This window comes from Dendrobates tinctorius, unplaced genomic scaffold (assembly GCF_039654945.1).
Source record: "Dendrobates tinctorius isolate UK_male_01 unplaced genomic scaffold, ASM3965494v1 ptg000240l, whole genome shotgun sequence".
Lineage (NCBI taxonomy): Eukaryota > Metazoa > Chordata > Amphibia > Anura > Dendrobatidae > Dendrobates > Dendrobates tinctorius.
Window position 1 is genome coordinate 3,758,456 of NW_027361907.1, and position 17,901 is coordinate 3,776,356.

Sequence of the window (17,901 nt, forward strand, 5' to 3'; positions counted from 1 at the left end):
GACCCCTATACAGGGATCGTTAGGAGCAGGCCCAGGGGTTCGGAAACCACGATAGCTGGTACCGAGAGGGGCGGCTCAGAGTGGACTGAAGTAGGAGCACAAGACTGTAGGAGATAGGACCAGAGTGGGGTTGCGGGACTGGAGCATAGACAGTAGGACAGAGCAGGATAACTGGAGACAGGACCAGAGTAGGACTGCGGGACTGGAGCCTAGACAGCAAGATGGAGCAGGAACATGGGAGGCAGGACTGGAATAGGACTGCAGGGCTGGAGCATAGATAGCAGGACGGAGCAGGAACACGGGAGGCAGGACTGGAGTAGGACTGCAGGGCTGGAACATAGATAGCAGGACGGAGCAGGAACACAGGAGGCAGGACTGGAGTAGGACTGCCAGACTGGAGTGTAGATAGGACGGAGCAGGAACACGGAGTACAGGACTGTGGGACTGCGGCAGGAACCAAGGAGTACAGGACTGAGAGACTGCGGCAGGAACACGAGGAAGCAGGACCTCGTGTGCTAGCAAACACAACGATCAGGCACCTGTCACGATGACCCGTCCTGTGTGACGCGACCCACAGGCCGGTAACGGTAAATAACAAGACGTGGCACGTGATACTGTCCTGTGTGACATGGCCCGCAGGCCGGTAACTAAAACAACAAGACAAGGGGAAGGGATAACAGTTACAACGGTGGGCCCTGCGATAGGGAAAGGGGACGTGGAGACCTCCTGCACTCCCCTCAGTCAGTGTCCCTAGCGCTCCTAACGTTCCCTATGCCGGTTCCGCACCGGGCACCGCTCAGGAACCTGTCGCCCTAGCACACCCTACACCTATCCCTTGCTAGGGAGCTGGGTGGCGCAGGCACTGGCCCCACCGCTGTACTAATACACACTAAGGAAAAACACAAACAGGGAAACACCACTTAGCTTTACTCTGTTGCACTTGCTCCTGGCAACAGAGTCCACCACCAGAATGCAGCTCTCCTCCTGAAACGCTCCCACCAAGCTCTGTCAGAGCTACAAGGAAATCCCCTATGACTCCTTCCACACCAGGGCTAAGACAGTGCTGCAAGGAACGTTCTCCAGCTCCTTCCTCCACCAAGGATGGTTGAAATGAACACTATCACCAACACTGATTGCAACACCTGTGACTTTTTTATAGCAGAGCCAGCAATCACAGCTGCATTATAAACATGTGCACTTATCTAAAGAAACAAGAGTGCAATGACGCTCACCACCACCGGGGGGCAAATTTAGAACAAAAGACACCACAGTGCAATAATCCTAATGGCCACCGGGGCAAAAACCAAACCTAAGCACAGCTTAGAAAAAAAAAGGTTACCTGTGCTTTATATCAGTCCTGATCCAGCATGGATCATGACAGTATCCTCCCCTTAATGAGGGGCCTCTGGACCCTCAAGACCACTCCTCATCAGGGAACCACCTACAGCGGGGACGCCCAGACCCAGAGTTCACCCCAGCAACTACCTGCACATCAGGTTGATGACAAATGAGCCCGCTGGTATTGGCAACGTTTCTGGAGGCACCACACATCTCCGAAGAGCTGACCTGAGGAACAAGTTGTGTATGTGTATGTTTGGTATGAGCTGGTAACACTCCACAACACACTTCCACTGGATGTTTTTTGGTGGCCACCCATACACGCTCATTCACACACAGGTCCGGACCTGAACGTTTATTGCCACTCGTTCGTTTGTCACCATTTGGAGAACTCTTTCTGGGATCGCCAACAGAGGCGTCCCCCTGTGTCACCACACTCACACCCTCGCACTTCACCAAGGGGTACACCACCCTCCAACCCCTTCCACCACGAGGTCTGCACCTCCCAGGGTTGGCCAATGGCGAGGGTTGAGACTTGCCCCTACTCTCCTGCAGCACATCTGCTGCTCTCACCAGAGAGGAAGGGGTCCATTGAAGAGAGACGGCAGAGACAGTAGTTCTTAGGCAGCAGCCCTCACACGAGTGCCCCCAGCTGACCACTTCCCTCGCCCGCCAATCTATTACCGGGTTGTGTCTTTTCAGCCAAGGGAGGCTTAAAACAATACGTACTGGCATTCCCTCCAAGACGTAGTATGACAAGGACTCCTCATGATGTCCTATACGCAGATGGATATTCTCTACGACTTGGGTCAAGCTCCCCTGGCTCAGTGGAACAGAGTTTATGGCCTGGACGCTAATAGGTTGGGCTAGCGTCCTACACCTCAGACCATGAGTCTGGACAAAGTGAGCATCCACCAGACTGACTCCTGCTCCGCTGTCCACAAGCACTGGTATAATCTCCGGTACCCCACCAGCCAAGACCTCTGCTGACATGGTACCTTGGGAGGGCAAAATGGAGGAAATGTATACTCCCTGGTCGCCTCCCTCCAAGCGACCAGGGGAATGGAGCTTCTCAGATGGCACAGATAATTTGGCGTGCAATGGGCAAGCCTTCAGGACATGACCAGTCTGCCCACAGTAAAAACATGCCGACACCACTCCCCGAACCGTAGGCAGCTCCGAATACAAGCTAGCTCCTCCTACTTGCATAGGTTCGTCAGGAGACTTGGCATGAACTGGGCAGGCTCTCATAAAATGGCCAGGCTTCCCACAGGAAAAGCATACTCCCCCACCACGAATAGCCGCAGACACCCCCTTTTTTGTAACAACAACATCGGGCTTTCAGGGTTCCTCCGTCCGCACTGGTGGGTCCTCCTCCCTAGTGAGGACATCAGGGGGCACTTTTTGTATATGTCTTTCCCTGAGGCGTCTATCCACCAAGATGGCAAGGGACATGGTGGCCTCCAGGGACTTGGGAGCGGCGTACTGCACCAGAGTATCCTGAAACAAATCCAAAATGGAAAAAAATCCAAAGTGGAAAAAAAAGAGCCCTGATGAAGTGTCTGGTTTTGCCACGAAACGCGTAGGCTTATTAAAGAAGTTTTTTATTATATGGACTGCCGAAGGTGCATTTTTTTCTGGTCAGCGAGGTTTAGTCAGCCCGGCTCTTTTTTTTCCACTTTGGATTTGTTTCATTTACTACCAGCGAGATACCAGCGACGACCGTACTTTTATGAGGTGAGTCTAACTGATTGGGCTTGCTTGCTATTGTGGTTCTTCTAGAGGATACACCCTATGTGCGCTTTCCATCTTTGTTTTTTCTACCAGAGTATCCTGCAACTTTGGCAACAAACCCTGCAGAAATTGACTCCTAAGTGCAGGGTCATTCCACTGTTAGTGGCCCATCTCCTAAACTCTGAGCAGTGCTCCTCAGCCACCCGGGCTCCCTGTTTGCACCTACGGATTCGGGATTCCGCCAGGGCGACGCCATCAGGATCCCCATACACAAGCGCCAAAGCCACAAAAAACTCATCCACGGACACCAATGATGGAGAATCGTCCGGTAGGGAGAAGGCCCAGGATTGGGGATCCCCTTTAAGAAGCGACATAATGATTCCCACCCGTTGCGCTTCACTACCTAATGAACGAGGGCGCAGCCTGAAATATAATTTACAGGCTTGTTGAAAGACCAAGAATTGATCTGTCCCTCCAGAAAATCTGTCAGGGAGGGATATCTTGGGTTCTGGCTGAGCCTGTCTCTGAACCAAGCCCCCAAAGCCCACCAACTGCTGCAGTTGCTGCACCAACTCACCGCGCAGCCCCCTAATCTCAGTAAGGGTCTGCAGCATTTGGACAAAGGTCTGAAATGGGTCCATGGCTCAGCAGAGAAAAAAGTTATGGTTGGTGATAATGTCACGATGACCCGTCCTGTGTGACGCGACCCGCAGGCCGGTAACGGTAAACAACAAGACGCGGCACGTGATGCTGACCTGTGTGACATGGCCCGCAGGCCGGTAACTTTAACTAACAAGACAAGGGGAAGGGAAAACAGTTACAACGGTGGGCCCTGCGATAGGGAAAGGGGACGTGGAGACCTTCTGCACTCCCCTGAGTCAGTGTCCCTAGCGCTCCTAACGTTCCCTATGCTGGTTCCGCACCGGGGGCGCCGCTCAGGAACCTGTCACCCTAGCACACCCTACACCTATCCCTTGCTAGGGAGCTGGGTGGTGCAGGCACTGGCCCCACCGCTGTACTAATACACACTAAAGAAAAACACAAACAGGGAAACACCACTTAGCTTTACTCTGTTGCACTTGCTCCTTGCAACAGAGTCCACCACCAGAATGCAGCTCTCCTACTGAAACGCTGCCACCAAGCTCTGTCAGAGCTACAATGAAATCCCCTATGACTCCTTCCACACCAGGGCTAAGACAGTGCTGCAAGGAACGTTCTCCAGCTCCTTCCTCCACTAAGGATGGTTGAAATGAACACTATCACCAACACCTGTGACTCTTTTATAGCAGAGCCAGCAATCACACCTGCATTATAAACATGTGCACTTAACTAAAGAAACAAGAGTGCAATGATGCTCACCACCACCGGGGGCAAATTTAGAACAAAAGACACCACAGTGCAATAATCCTAATGGCCACCGGAGCAAAAACCAAACCTAAGCACAGCTTAGAAAAAAAAAGGTTACCTGTGCTTTATATCAGTCCTGATCCAGCATCGATCATGACAGCACCTCCCTCAAAGGAGGATGGCCTGATATGCCCCTGTCTGGACTGCCATTGGTTCGGTGGTGCTTCCGGGTCAGGGCATTGCCGGAACATAATTGACAGGAGGGAGGCGCAGAGTCGCCGTCGGCCGCGGACCTGTCAGAAGGGACCGCCGTGGATGTCAGACGGCGGGGGGCTGCGGCGCGGGAGTATGCAGTGGCGGCGTGACAGTCATCTGCTAATGGAAATATAGGGAGCTTCCACATTACTGGTAGAACAAAGGCTCTGGAAAAGCAAAATGGATCCTCATCCGCAAAAAGAAATTCAGCAAATTCTCCACTCTCTAATCCAAACGCTCCCCTCCCTTCTGAGCTCCACAGTGTACCTAAACCACATAATGCATCCGCGTTTGGCATTTCTGAAGCAATGAGAGCCTGCCCAACTTATGGGTGCATGCGTCCAGAAGCACGGGTTGGGCATGGCGTACTGGTTACAGCAGTGTACCGGTTACTACAGCATACTGGTCACTATATTGGCAGTTTGCAATTTTCACTTGGCATCATTCATTGCTGCTTGTTTCTGGAAAATACCCATGGAGTCAAAATAGTTACTACACATGTAGATAAATTTCCTGAGGGGTATAATTTCCAAAATGGGGTCACTTGAGGGGGATTCTGCTCTTCTAGCAATTAGGGGCTCTGTATATGGAATCCGCAAACTGTTCTAGGAAAATATGCGCTCCAGGACGCAAATAGCGCACCGTTCCTCCCGAGTCTCTCAGTATGGCTATGTAGTACTGTACATCCACATATGGGGCATTGCCACGTTCAGTAGAAATTGTGGGACCCATTTTGGTGTCATTTTTACCCACTTGTGTGAAAATGTAAAATCTGGGGCTGAAGCAAAATTTTGGTGATAAAAATTTAGTTCTTTTATTTTCACTACCCAATGGTATAAAATTCTGACATACCCATGGTGTCAATATGATCACTGTACCATAGATTAATTAATTAAGAGGTGTAGTTTGTAAAATGGGGTCACTTATGGGGGGTTCTGCTGTTCTGGAACCTCATGGGCTCTCCCAGTGGGTCATGGCACCTGCAGACCATAACAGTAAAACCTGGCACTCCTTGCCTTCTGAGCTTTGCACTGTGCCTAAAAAATATTTACCCATTACATGTAGGGTATTGACACACTCAGGAAAAAATGGACCTCAGTTTGTTGTAAGAAAAATTCCTATTAGCCCTTAGAAAAATTAAAAACTTGGGGCTAAAACAACATTTTAGTGGTAAAAATTTAATTTATTCTTTCTTTACGGCTCAGTGGTATAAAACTCTGTGAGGCACATGTGGTGTCAATATGACCACTGCACCCCTAGATGAATTCATTTGGGGAGTGTAGTTTGTAAAACGAGTTCTGTTTTGTCTTGCACCTCAGGGGCTCTGCCAATGTTACATGGCACCCTCAAACCATTCTAGTAAAATCTGAACTCTGAATATGGAGCCTCTTCCCTTCTGAACTTTGCACTGTGCCTCAAAAGTAGTATTCCCCAACATATGGGGTATCGGTGTACTCAGGAGAAATTGCACAACAAATTGTATGGTACAATTTTTCCTATTGCCCTTGTAAGGCTACTTTCACACATCAGGTTTTCGGCGTCAGGCGCGATCCGGCGTCGTGCCGGAATGCCGGATCCGGCAAATGTTTTGTAAAACCTGAAGTGCCGGATCCGGTTTTCTGCCGGATCCGTCTTGTTCTTGACAGACAAAACCGGATCTGTCTCATCCGGTTCATCCGTTTTTCTATCCGTTTTTATATTCGTTTTTCGACGGATTACGCCGGATCCGGTTTTTAAAATTTACCCTTGTGGCCTTCCGAACGGGATTGGCTACTGGAAAACTAGATATAGCATGTTCCTACAGCCCTTCTTTGACAGGTTGTAGAGAAGAAAGTGCAGGTTGGAGAGAAGAGCAAGTTACTGGCGAAGATGGATGTTGTCATTGGAAATATTACCACTAGAAGTTCTGTGACGGTTTCAGTAATGAGGGACAATTTTGCACTATACTTTATGTCACCTCAAGGCAGAGTACACTGGCAGGATGACAGAGTGTGAAAGATTTGTGCCCTAACCAAACTTGTGTACCTTCTGGACCAACAGTATATACCTTTGCCAACCAAAGTTGGCTATCTTGTCATGGTCTTACTATTTTTACCTTTAGGCCACAGGTGTGTACCTGGTTGTGTTTTATGCAAAGTATTTCACCTTTTAACAAAAGTTGTGTACATTGGTAGGAAATCACCAACAATAAACACAACTTTTTAGGTGAAATACTTTGCTTCAAACACAACCAGGAACACAACTGTGGCAAAAAGCTAAAATTTACCCACAGTTATATACCTGGTTTTGAATACCTTTTTACCTTTGAAATACCCTGTATTTAACCTTTTTTTAAAACATAGTTCGCCGCAGAAAGAAATGACAGACAACCATTGTGAAACGATAATTTAACTTTTATTTAAAATTTTTTTTTTTTTTGTAAAATGTTTTTAAAGTGCAAAAAACTTTTTTAATAAAGGTTTTAAACCTAATGGGCATTTTTATTACAAAAAACACACATTACAAATCTGTGTACTGTGGGGTGGAAATACTGCTGGAGGGGCTGCGGGACACTTCGACACTGGGTGTGTGGAGAGAGGACTGGGATCGTGGTGGGGAAGGAACAGTTAGAGGTGATGGTGTGGAAAAAGCTACAGAATGGGTGGACATGTGGGAGGCAGAAGAGGTGGTGGGCGGTGGAGTGGAGGGTTGGGCAGGGACTGTAGGAGCAGATGATGTTGATGGAAAGTTGTATGGGGAAGGAGTTTGGTACGGGGAAGGAGTTTGGTATGGGGAAGGAGTTTGGTACGGGGCAGGTTGCTGGAAGTGGGGAGATGTCTGGTACTGGGGAGGTTGCTGGTACTGGTGAGGTTGCTGGTATGTAATAGGAGGGGGAGGATGGAAAGTGGCTGGAGGGGGTGCAGATGTAATAGGAGGGGGAGGATGGAAAGTGGCTGGAGGGGGTGCAGGTGGAGGAACTACAGTGGTGGGAGGTGGAGGTTGGGAGGTAACCTGCTGTAGAGCACCGTGGCACGAATGCATTACATGCATCTGCTGGGTAGGAGATAGCGTTTCCATGCGCTCCACAACAGACCTGAAAAAGGTGTGGTTTGGCGAAGATCTTGCTTCTGAATGCATGGTTTGCAGAAGTGTCTTCACCTCCAGAATGCTGGAGTTGATCTGCTGAAAGCCTGCGGAGATTTGCTCTGACAAGACTTTGAGACAGTTCTGGAAAGATGCATTCAGATGCAAGAACTCTTGCGCATAACTCTTTTCCTGACCCCTCTGCCGCTGCCGCCCAGTACCCGCAGGTGTACTAGAGGTGGCAGGGGCAGAAGGGTGGGGTAAAGGGAAAGCGATCTCCTCACCAGCAGCTTCATGTAATGTAGGCGGCCACGATGCTCCTGTGCTGGTGGATGGGACAGATGGGTCAAATGTGTGGGAAGGCTGGGAAGGTGCAGATGTACCGGGGCGGTCGAAGTGTCCCTTGGTGCCGGTCTCCTCAGGGATCGCCTCAGAAGGGTCCAATCGTGCAGGCTCCCGAGTGCTGCTCACCGTGCTGTGTAATAAAGAGAAAAAAAAACAATTAAAATACTGACATGGTATGGCCCTGGCTGAAAAAAAAAAGTTACATCTAACATTCTTTTCACATGTGGTGTGTAATATTTACCTTCTGGTGAGCATTGTTTCCCGGAGGAACGACAGGGCTTGTGCGTACTTGTACTTGCTCCTGCGTCCTCCAGATCCACTCGGGGCCCGCATCTCTTTATTGAACTCCTTCTTGAAACGATCCCTCACAGACCGCCACCGATTCACAATTCTGTTCCCTGAAACGAGAAAGGAGTGGTTAGTATACAACATCAGTGTTTCACAAACTCCAGTCCTCATGGTCCCCAGGGGTCATGTTTTCAGGATTTCCATAGTAAATAGAAATCCTGAACACATGATCCGTGGGGACCACGAGGACTGGAGTTCGGGAAACACTGGTTTACATCAAGCAACCGGTGCTGTATATACTTACGCTCTTTAATCTGGGCCCGAGCTTCGAGGTCCTCCCAGCGGCCCACAAGGAAAGAACAGATTTCCTCCCAGAGTCGTCGGGTAACTATCAGGTCAGCGTGGCGGCGGTCAGCCATATTCCAGAGCGGCTCCCTTTCTCTGACGAGATCGATGAGGCGGTCCACATCAATCCCTCCATCCTCACCGTCAGAGTCGGGAGCACGCTGTGAAGGCTGTTAAAGAAAAAGACAAAAATAACATAATTAGCCTCCACAAAAGAAATGAAATAAAAAGTGCAAAAAAACAAAGCAAAAATATTTATACTTACACGCTGGTGACCGCCGCGTTGCTGTCGCCGACGACCCTGGGAGGCACTGCGAGGACCTCTTGGCCGAGCACCAGATTGGGAATACTAGAGAAGAAAACAAAAAATGTTATGTCTTTGGATGTAGGCATTTGTTTGCTGTGTGTGGTCTGCAGAACATTGTTTTCTATGTGTTGTGTGTAGTGTGATGTTGTGTTTCTGCGTTTGATGCAAAAAACTTACCAATTGTGAGCCCACTCCAGGTGTCTGTCCACCCCTTCCTTCTTCTTCTGGGAGCTCCTCTTCATCTTGTGATTCCTGTTTTGAAATAAAAGTCAATGAATAGACATATATTACAGAGATGATGGATTTTGGAAATAAAAACTTACCGTCAAACGCTGACGATGCGAGGGAGGGCTCCCAGAAGAAGATGTGCTGTCCTGTTGATGGCCAGACTCCATGGCTGTGGGTATTGCTGCTGCTGTTGCTGCTGCCAGTGATGCCATTTCTGCTGCTGCTGCTGCATCTCTTTGGCGGCTGTTGAATAAAGAGAAACAAAGGGCCAATGAATATCTTGATATTCCATGGCCCTAGTTTGGAGGAATGGGGGATTTGATAATTACCGTCTCTCATCTGCTTCTGGACTCCCCTCCTCAGAATGTTCCATTTGCTGCTCCATTTGGGGTGGTGGTGGTGCTGATGGTGCTGCAGATGTCTGCTGCCTTCTCCTGGTTCTTGGCTTGGGTGGCATGTTGGGTGTGGCTGTGGGTCCCACTGTCTTGCTTTTATATATGTCTTGTGGGCAGAGCTACTGAGCATGCTCAGACCAAAAAAAACGGATCCGGCCACCGGATCCGGCTTTTGCCGGATCCGGCGCATTGCGGCGCTCATAGGATTTCATTGTGTGAAAAAGCCGGACGCGCCGGATCCGGCGTGTCCGGCTTTTTCGCCGGAGACAAAAAACGTTACAGTAGACGTTTTTTCCAGACGCCGGATCGCGACACATTGCCGGATCCGGCGAAAACCGGATGAAACGCATGGCCATCCGGCGCGATCCGGCGCAAATGCAAGTCAATGGGGGGGAAACCGGATCCGGCATTGCATTTCGCCGGATCCGGTTTCTGTCAAAAGCGCCGGATCGCGCCTGACGGCGAAAACCTGATGTGTGAAAGAGGCCTAAGAATGGAATATTTTCTACTGAAAACATATTTGTGGGGAAAATTAGATTTTTTTTATTTTTACGGCTCAACGTTATAAACTTCTGTGAAGCACCTGAGGGTGCTCACCACACATCTAGACCAGTTCCAAGAGGGGTCTAGTTTCCAAAATGGTCTCACATGTGGGTGATTTTCACTGTTTAGGCACATCATAGGCTCTTCAAATGCGACTTGGCTTCCGTCAATTGTTCCAGCAAATTTTGCATTGAAAAAATCAAATGGTGCTCCTTTCATTCCAAGAGTGGTCCACTTTCCAAAATGGTGTCATTTGTGGGGGATTTTAAATGTTTCGGCAAATCATTGGCTCTCCAAACGCAACATGGCGTCCAGCAATTGTTCCAGCAAATTTTGCATTCAAAAAGTCAAATGGCGCTCCTTTACCTTCCGAGCTCTGCAGTGCTCCCAAACAGTGCTTTTCTCACTCATATAGGTTATTGGCGTACTCAGGAGAAATTGCACAACAAATTTTGGGGTCCATTTTTTTCCTGTTCCCCTTGTAAGATAAAAAAAAATTAAATCTGAAATACATTTTTTGTGGAAAGAAGCTAAATGTTAATTTTTTTATTTTCAAAAAATTCCTGTTAAGCAATTGAAGGGTTAATAAACTTCTTGAACGTGGTTTTGAGCACCTTGAGGGGTGCAGTTTTTAGAATGGTGTCACTTTTGCGTATCTTCTTTCATATTGACCCCTCAAAGTCACTTCAAATGTGATGTGGTCCCTAAAAAAATGGATTTGTAAATTTTATTGGAAAAATGAAAAATCGCTGGTCAACTTTTAACCCTTATAATTTCCTAACAAAAAAAATTTGGTTCCAAAATTGTGCAGATGTAAAGTAGACCTGTGGGAAATGTTATTTATTAACTATTTTGTTTGACATATCTCTGTGATTTAAGGGCATGAAAATTCAAAGTTTGGATATTGCAAAATGTTTCAAATTTTCTCCAATTTCCATTTTTTACATAAATAAATAAATTCAAGTCATAGCAAAGAAATTTTACTACTGTCATGAATTTCAATATGTCCCAAAAAAACATTCTCAGAACCATTGGGATCGATTGAAGCGTTCCAGAGCTATAACCTCATAAAGTAACAATGGTCAGAATTGTAAAAATTGGCCCGGTTATCAACATGCAAACCACCCTCGGGGGTATAGGGGTTAAGATGAGCGCAATTCTTCATGATTTTGGTACATTTTTCAGCTGCCATAATTTATGCGAACTTTTCTAGTGTAAACTATGATAAATTTGTCACACGGGCCACACCTTTCCCCGTGAAGCTCCACTCACTTTTCATAAAGTTAGTGGGGCTGGCGGAGACTTATGTAAAGACACCAAAATATGCAATTTTTTTGTGTCAGAAAAAATAAAGTTAATGTCCTCCTAGCAGCAGGGTTCTGAGTGTGGGCTCCTGGCAGCTTCAGAATGCTATTAACCTGCATATTAACCCCTTATCTGCTGGTTAACCCCTTCATGTCTGGGCCAATTTCCATCTTTGCGTTTTTGTTTTATCCTCCCCTTCTCCCAGAGCTATAACTTTTATTTTTCTGTCACACTGACATATGGGGGCTTGTTATTTGCAAGAGGAGTTGCACTTTTACATAACACCATTAATTTTACCACAGAGTGTAAAACGACACATTTAAAACTAACTATATCCCTACAGCCTTTCACTGGTTCCAGGTTTAGACAGCCCTCCTCAATCTCTGGGTTCGGCCTAAAGGTTGAACTTCCAGGAAACCAAAATATACACCGGCCATAAGGATAAAATACACTTTTATATGTAACATATTCAAATATGACACAACTTCTTTTTGAGCTACTGTTCACCCTATCACACATGTATGAGCAAGTTCCGGCACTGCACTGCATTGTGGCAGAGGTAAGATGGCTGTTGTTGTGATCGCTGTGATTGGCTGATCAATTCCACCCAATCACAGCATTTTACAATAAATTTTTAAAAACTATTCAAATTGGCATGCTTTGATTGGTGTTGTAGGCGGATTAATAGATGCTTCTCAATCGGCACCAAAAGGATTGATCTAAAATGATGAGCGCCACTCAGCATGCCATACATACCTCAGATCTGGCATGCAGCGCGGTTGTAGACCTCCTCTGTGAACCTGAGAGAAATACTTCATTTGTGGCCAGTGTGATACTCCTGCATCTTCTGTGATCTTCTTTGCTGTGCTGTATGCTGTGGGACTGATCTGTGATCTTTGTAGCAGTTCCAATACCCTGTTCCAACTCCCCCCATACTGCCCATCCCCCAACCCCATTCCCCCCACTTCCCTATTGCTTTTTTACACACTTTTTTGGGAGGAGTGCCTTTTACATGTGCGCATCCTGCATGCACACCTCAATTGCATTTTCCGCTGAGCATTCATTCTTAATTTTTGGCACAGATTTTTTTGCAACACTAAAATGTTCACTTTCCGCGGTCACAGTTCTCTGATCAGTATGGCTTATGATCAGAGTTTGTACCAAGGGACTTTTTGTTTTTTTTCCTATAAGTAGAGTAGCGGATGTCTCAGTGTTAGTGATGTCCAGTTTTCTTGTAGAATAAAAAACTAATAGTAGTACTGAGTAGCTTTATAGGTAGGGAGTTAGCGCATTAGAGGAGTGGATGTTTTAGTGATGGCTGTTTTTCTTTTGCAGAAAAAAATAACAGTACTGAGCAGCTTCATTGGTAACGCATTGGGGTGAGTGGACTTGATAGTGTTAGTGATGTCCATTTTTGTTTTGCAGGCAAGAATAGTTAGTTCCAAGTACCTTCGCCGGTAGGGCATTAGGGGACTGGACATCGTAGTGTTAGTGACATCCCTTTATCTTTTCGTGATCTTGATGTCAATATGCTGTTACAACAGCTCTGCTGTCGCTGTCTGAGGTGCAACAACCAAAGTCTCAAAGCCATATAGTATCCTGGATTGTAATAAGTTCATTGGAGTTGTAGATCTCTCAGATCAGGTCCTCAAACCATACAGTCCTATGCGAAAATCAAGTCTGGCACAAGAAACAGACCCCAAACTGCTAGAAAGGGAAGAACACAAAAAAAGATGCAGTGTATTCTCCAAGAGAGGAATCTGAAAGGACACTATTTTCCATTGTGAAACTTGCACTCAAAAACCTGGCCTTTGCATTGAGGATTGCTTCAAAGCATACCACACATCCATTAATTTTTAAAATTTGGTTTTACCCTGTTAACACCCTTTTTTAGTGTGATGTACTCCCCACAACTTACACATACTACCACATTATTAATTTGTGCACCAGTAAAACCAAAAGCATTATTATCATTACTATAACTATGCTTCTAGATAATTCCTTGAGGGGTCTACTTTCCAAAATGGGGTCACTTATGAAGGCTTCCACTGTTTATCCACCTCAGGGGCTCTCAAAACGTGACATGGCACCTGCAGATCATGCCATCAAAGTCTGCACTTCAAAATGTCACTCCCTCCTTTTGAAGCTCAGCAGTGTTTCCAAACAGTTGTTTCCAACCACACATGGGGTATTGGTGTAGAAAGTGCACAACAAATTGTAAGGCCAATTTTCTCTTGCTAAACTTGTGAGAATGAAATAAATTTGGTGCTAAAGCAAGATTTTTGTGTGAAAAATCCATTTTTTTTTATTTTCAAGGCTCAATTTTGTAAAATTCTGCGAAGCACCTGCGGGTACAAGGTTCTCACCACATGTCTAGATATATTCCTTTAGGAATATAGTTTCCTAAATAGGATCACTTGTGGGGGTTTTTTCCACTGTTCAGGCACACCAAGAGCTCTCCAAACATGACATGGCGCCCACAGACCATTCCATCAAAGTCTGCGCTCTAAAACGTCACTCATTCCTTTTGGAGCTCGGTAGTGTGTCCATTTAGTAGTTCCAACCGCATACGTTGTATCGGTGAACTCAGGAGAAATTGCACAAAAATATTGAGGTCTATTTCTTCTTGGTACCATGTGAAATTAAAAAATTGAGGTTAAGGTAACATTTTTGTGGGAAAAATGTGATTGTTTATTTTCACAGCTCAACTTTACAAAATTCTGTGAAGGACCTGGGGGTTCAAGGTGCTCACCACACATCTACATAAATTCCTTAAGGGGTGTACTTTCCAAAATGTGGTCACTTGTGATGGTTTTCGACTGTTTAGGCAGATCAGGGTCTCTACAAACACGAGATGGCGTCCACTATCAATTCCATCCAATTTTGTGTTCCAAAAGTCACATGGTGCTCCTTCCCTTCTGAGACCTACTATGCGCCCAAACAGTAGTTTTCCACCACATATAGGGTATCAGCGTACTCAGGAGAAATTGCTCAACAAATTTTACGGTGTATTTCCTCCTGTTACCCTTGTGAAAATAAAAAAATGGGGAAAAATCAGCATTTTTTCTGGGAAAAATGTGACATTTTATTTTCACAGCTATTTACTCACCACCGCAGCAGCATCCTCGAACTCCTCCACCTCCTTACCCTATGCACACCGCATAGACTTACAGCGGCGCGCCTAGTGCGCATGCTCCCCTGTTCTTTAAGGGGCAGCACACATGTCAGCAAAGTTGCCCCCAGCCAATAGCTGGGATGCATCTTGTATAAAAAGCACCCTCCCCAATAGTTTTTTAGTGGAAGTGAGTGTGAAACTGTTGCAAGGTCCCCCGTCCTTAGTTTAATAAAGTTATTTCCTTAATCAGTATTGGTTCTGTAGTCTTGTGTAGTTTATTAGTTACCATGAAGCCGGTCCAGCAGTATCTGAACCTTCTCCCGAGACTTGTGTGTCTGAGCGAGAGCCTGTCCCCAATGTCCACGTTGTCTACACTGTCCGTCAGTCTTCGAATCCTTCAAGTCTGAGACTCCACTGCTGTGTCCCCGTCCAGCGAAAATCCCTGAGATCAGCAGCTGCGGTACCGGGGACTGCCTAGGAATGGTATCTGGCAGCCACCAGCAGCTCCAGCCTGACTCCACCATCAGGAGATCCAGTGAACACCAGGTAGCTATGCCCCTATTAGGCAAGCATGGCACAGTGGGTGACACTCACCACACATCTAGATAAATTACTTGAGGGACGTAGTTTCCAAAATGGCATTTTGGGGTTTTCCACTGTTTAGGCACATCAGGGACTCTGCAAACAATTTTGCGTTCCAAAAGTCACACGGTACTCCTTTCCTTCACCCTGATGTGCATCCAAACAGTAGTTTTCCACCACATATGAGGTATCGACTTACACAGGAGAAATTGCACAACAAATTGTATGGTGCTTTTTTCCTGTTACCTCTGTGAAAATGCAATATTTGGAGCTTAACCCCTTCCTGACATCTGACGTACTATCCCGTCCGCGGGACTCGGGCCCCTATGCCCATGGACAGGATAGTACGTCATAGAGATCAGCGGTGCTCACGGGAGGAGCGCCGCTGATCGAGGCCGGATGTCAGCTGATTATCGCAGCTGAAACCCGGCATTATGTGTCAGGGGTGGTCACAGTCAAACACGATCGCAGTGTACTGGGAGTTTAGTGAAGCATTGGTTAGGGAGGGGGCTCCCTCCGTGCTTCCCTGAGACCCCTAGCGCAGCGCAATGTGCTGCGCTGCTCTGGGGGCCTCCTTCCCTGCAGGTCCCCGGATCCAATATGGTGGAGGGGACCTTTGGGGGACTGCAGGGAGGCGTCTTTCTCAGTGCCTGTTGAGAGCAGGCTCTGAGAAAGCCTCCAGCAGTGCCTGCAGATCGCCGATCTGACATACTGCTGTGCAAAGTGTCAGATCAGCGATCTGACATATTACAATAATGTTGCCCCCTGGAACAATGTAATAAAGTAAAAAAAATTTTAAAAAAAGTGTAAAAATAATTTATAAAAAAATCGCTAAATAAATAAAAAAAAAGTTCCCTAATTCATTTTTTGAAAAAAAAACAATAAAAGTGCACATATTAAGTATCACCGCGTTCGTAACGACCCGCCCTATAAAACTGTCCCATTAGTTAACCCCTTAAAAAATAAAAATAAAGAACAAAGCAAAAAATATTTCTTTATTATCATATCGCCGAACAAAAAGTGCAATCAAAAAGACGGATATAAATAACCATGGTACCGCTGAAAACGTCATCTTGTCCCGCAGAAAACGAGCTGCCATACAGTATCATCAGCGAAAACATAAAAAAGTTATAGCTCGCAGAATAAAGCAATGCAAAAATAATTATTTTTTGTATAAAATTGTTTTCATTGCATAAAAGTACCAAAACATAAAAAAAGACATAAATGAGGTATCGCTGTAATTATACTGACCTGAAGAATGAAATCGCTTTGTCAATTTTACCACACGTGGAATGGTGTAAACGCACCCCCAAAAGAAATTCATGAAATGCTGGTTTTTGTTCATTCTGTGTCCCAAAAATCGGAATAAAAAGCAATAAAAAAATGTCACATACCCGTAAATGGTACCAATAACGTTAACCCGTCCCGCAAAAAATAAGACCTCACATGACTCGGTGGGTCAAAATATGGAAAAATTATAGCTCTCAAAATGTGGTGATGCAAAAACTATTTTTACAATAAAAAGCATCTTTTAGCATATGACAGCTGCCAAACATAAAAACCCGCCATAAATATTAAATCAAACCCCCGTTTATTACCCCATTAGTTAGGGAAAAATAATAAAATTTTAAAAAAAAAGTATTTATTTCCATTTTCCCATTAGGGTTAGGGCTGAGGTTAGAGTAAAGGCCCTTTTACATTTAGCGATGCACCAGCGATCCGACCAGCGATCCCACCCGGTCAGGATCGCTGGTGCATCGCTAAATGATCGCTAGTGAGCTTTCATACAGAAAGACCTCACAGCGATTCAGCAGCGACGCAGCGCACGATACTTACCATTCACACACAGCGATCCAGACGTCCTCCCGCCCGCCTCCACGCGTCGCTGGACGTCACAGCAGGAAGTCTCAGCAGGAAGCGCCCGACGAGAAATGGAGCCGGACATTCTCGCGCGATCAGCGATGGACAGCGGGGGAGCCGGTCGCTGGTAAGTATCACACATAGCGATATCGCTAGCAATATCGCCATAACGTCACAAAACCAGTGACGTTTTAGCGATATTGCTAGCGATATCGCTTAGTGTAAAACCCCCTTTAGGGTTAGGGCTAGGGTTAGGGCTGAGATTAGGGTTAGGGGTGTGTTGGGCCACTGTTTGGGCACATCAGGTGCTCTCCAAACGCAATATGGCGTCTGATCTCAATTCCAGCCTATTCTGCGTTGAAAAAGTCAAATGGTGCTCCTTCCCTTCCAAGCTCTGCCATGCGCCCAAACAGTGTTTTACCCCCACATATGGGGTATCAGCCTACTCACGACAAATTGCCAAACAACTTTTGGGGTCCAATTTCTCCTGTTACCCTTAGGAAAATAAAAAATTGGGGGCAAAAATATCATTTTTGGTGGAAAAAAAATATGATTTTTTTATTTTCACGCCCGGGCTTTATAAACTTCTGTGAAGCACTGGGGGATTCAAAGTGCTCACCACACATCTAGATAAGTTCCTTGGGGGGTCTAGTTTCCAAAATGGGGTCACTTGTGGGGGATTTCAACAGTTTAGGCACATCAGAGGCTCTCCAAATGCGACATGACACCCGCAGACCATTCCATCAAAATCTGCATTCCAAAACGTCACTACTTCCCTTCCGAGCCCTGACGTGTGCCCATACAGTAGCTTTCTCCCACATATGGGGTATCACTGTACTCAGGACAAATTG

At 46.3% G+C, this 17,901-nt stretch overlaps 2 protein-coding genes across 3 annotated transcripts in view; one reads left to right on the top strand and one right to left on the bottom strand.

The window, feature by feature from the left end:
* COL4A2 (collagen type IV alpha 2 chain) overlaps positions 1 to 17,901 on the top strand; it is a 405,245-nt gene that overhangs the window by 24,651 nt on the left and 362,693 nt on the right. The gene's annotated exons all lie outside the window — the stretch shown is intronic.
* Positions 6,929 to 8,907, bottom strand: LOC141060528 (uncharacterized). The gene is made up of 2 exons (XM_073556802.1): positions 8,324 to 8,907; positions 6,929 to 8,212 (listed from the first exon to the last, which is right to left on the bottom strand). The coding sequence occupies exons 1-2, from the start codon at positions 8,539 to 8,541 to the stop codon at positions 7,174 to 7,176; spliced, it is 1,257 nt and encodes a 418-aa protein (XP_073412903.1). The 5' UTR covers positions 8,542 to 8,907; the 3' UTR covers positions 6,929 to 7,173.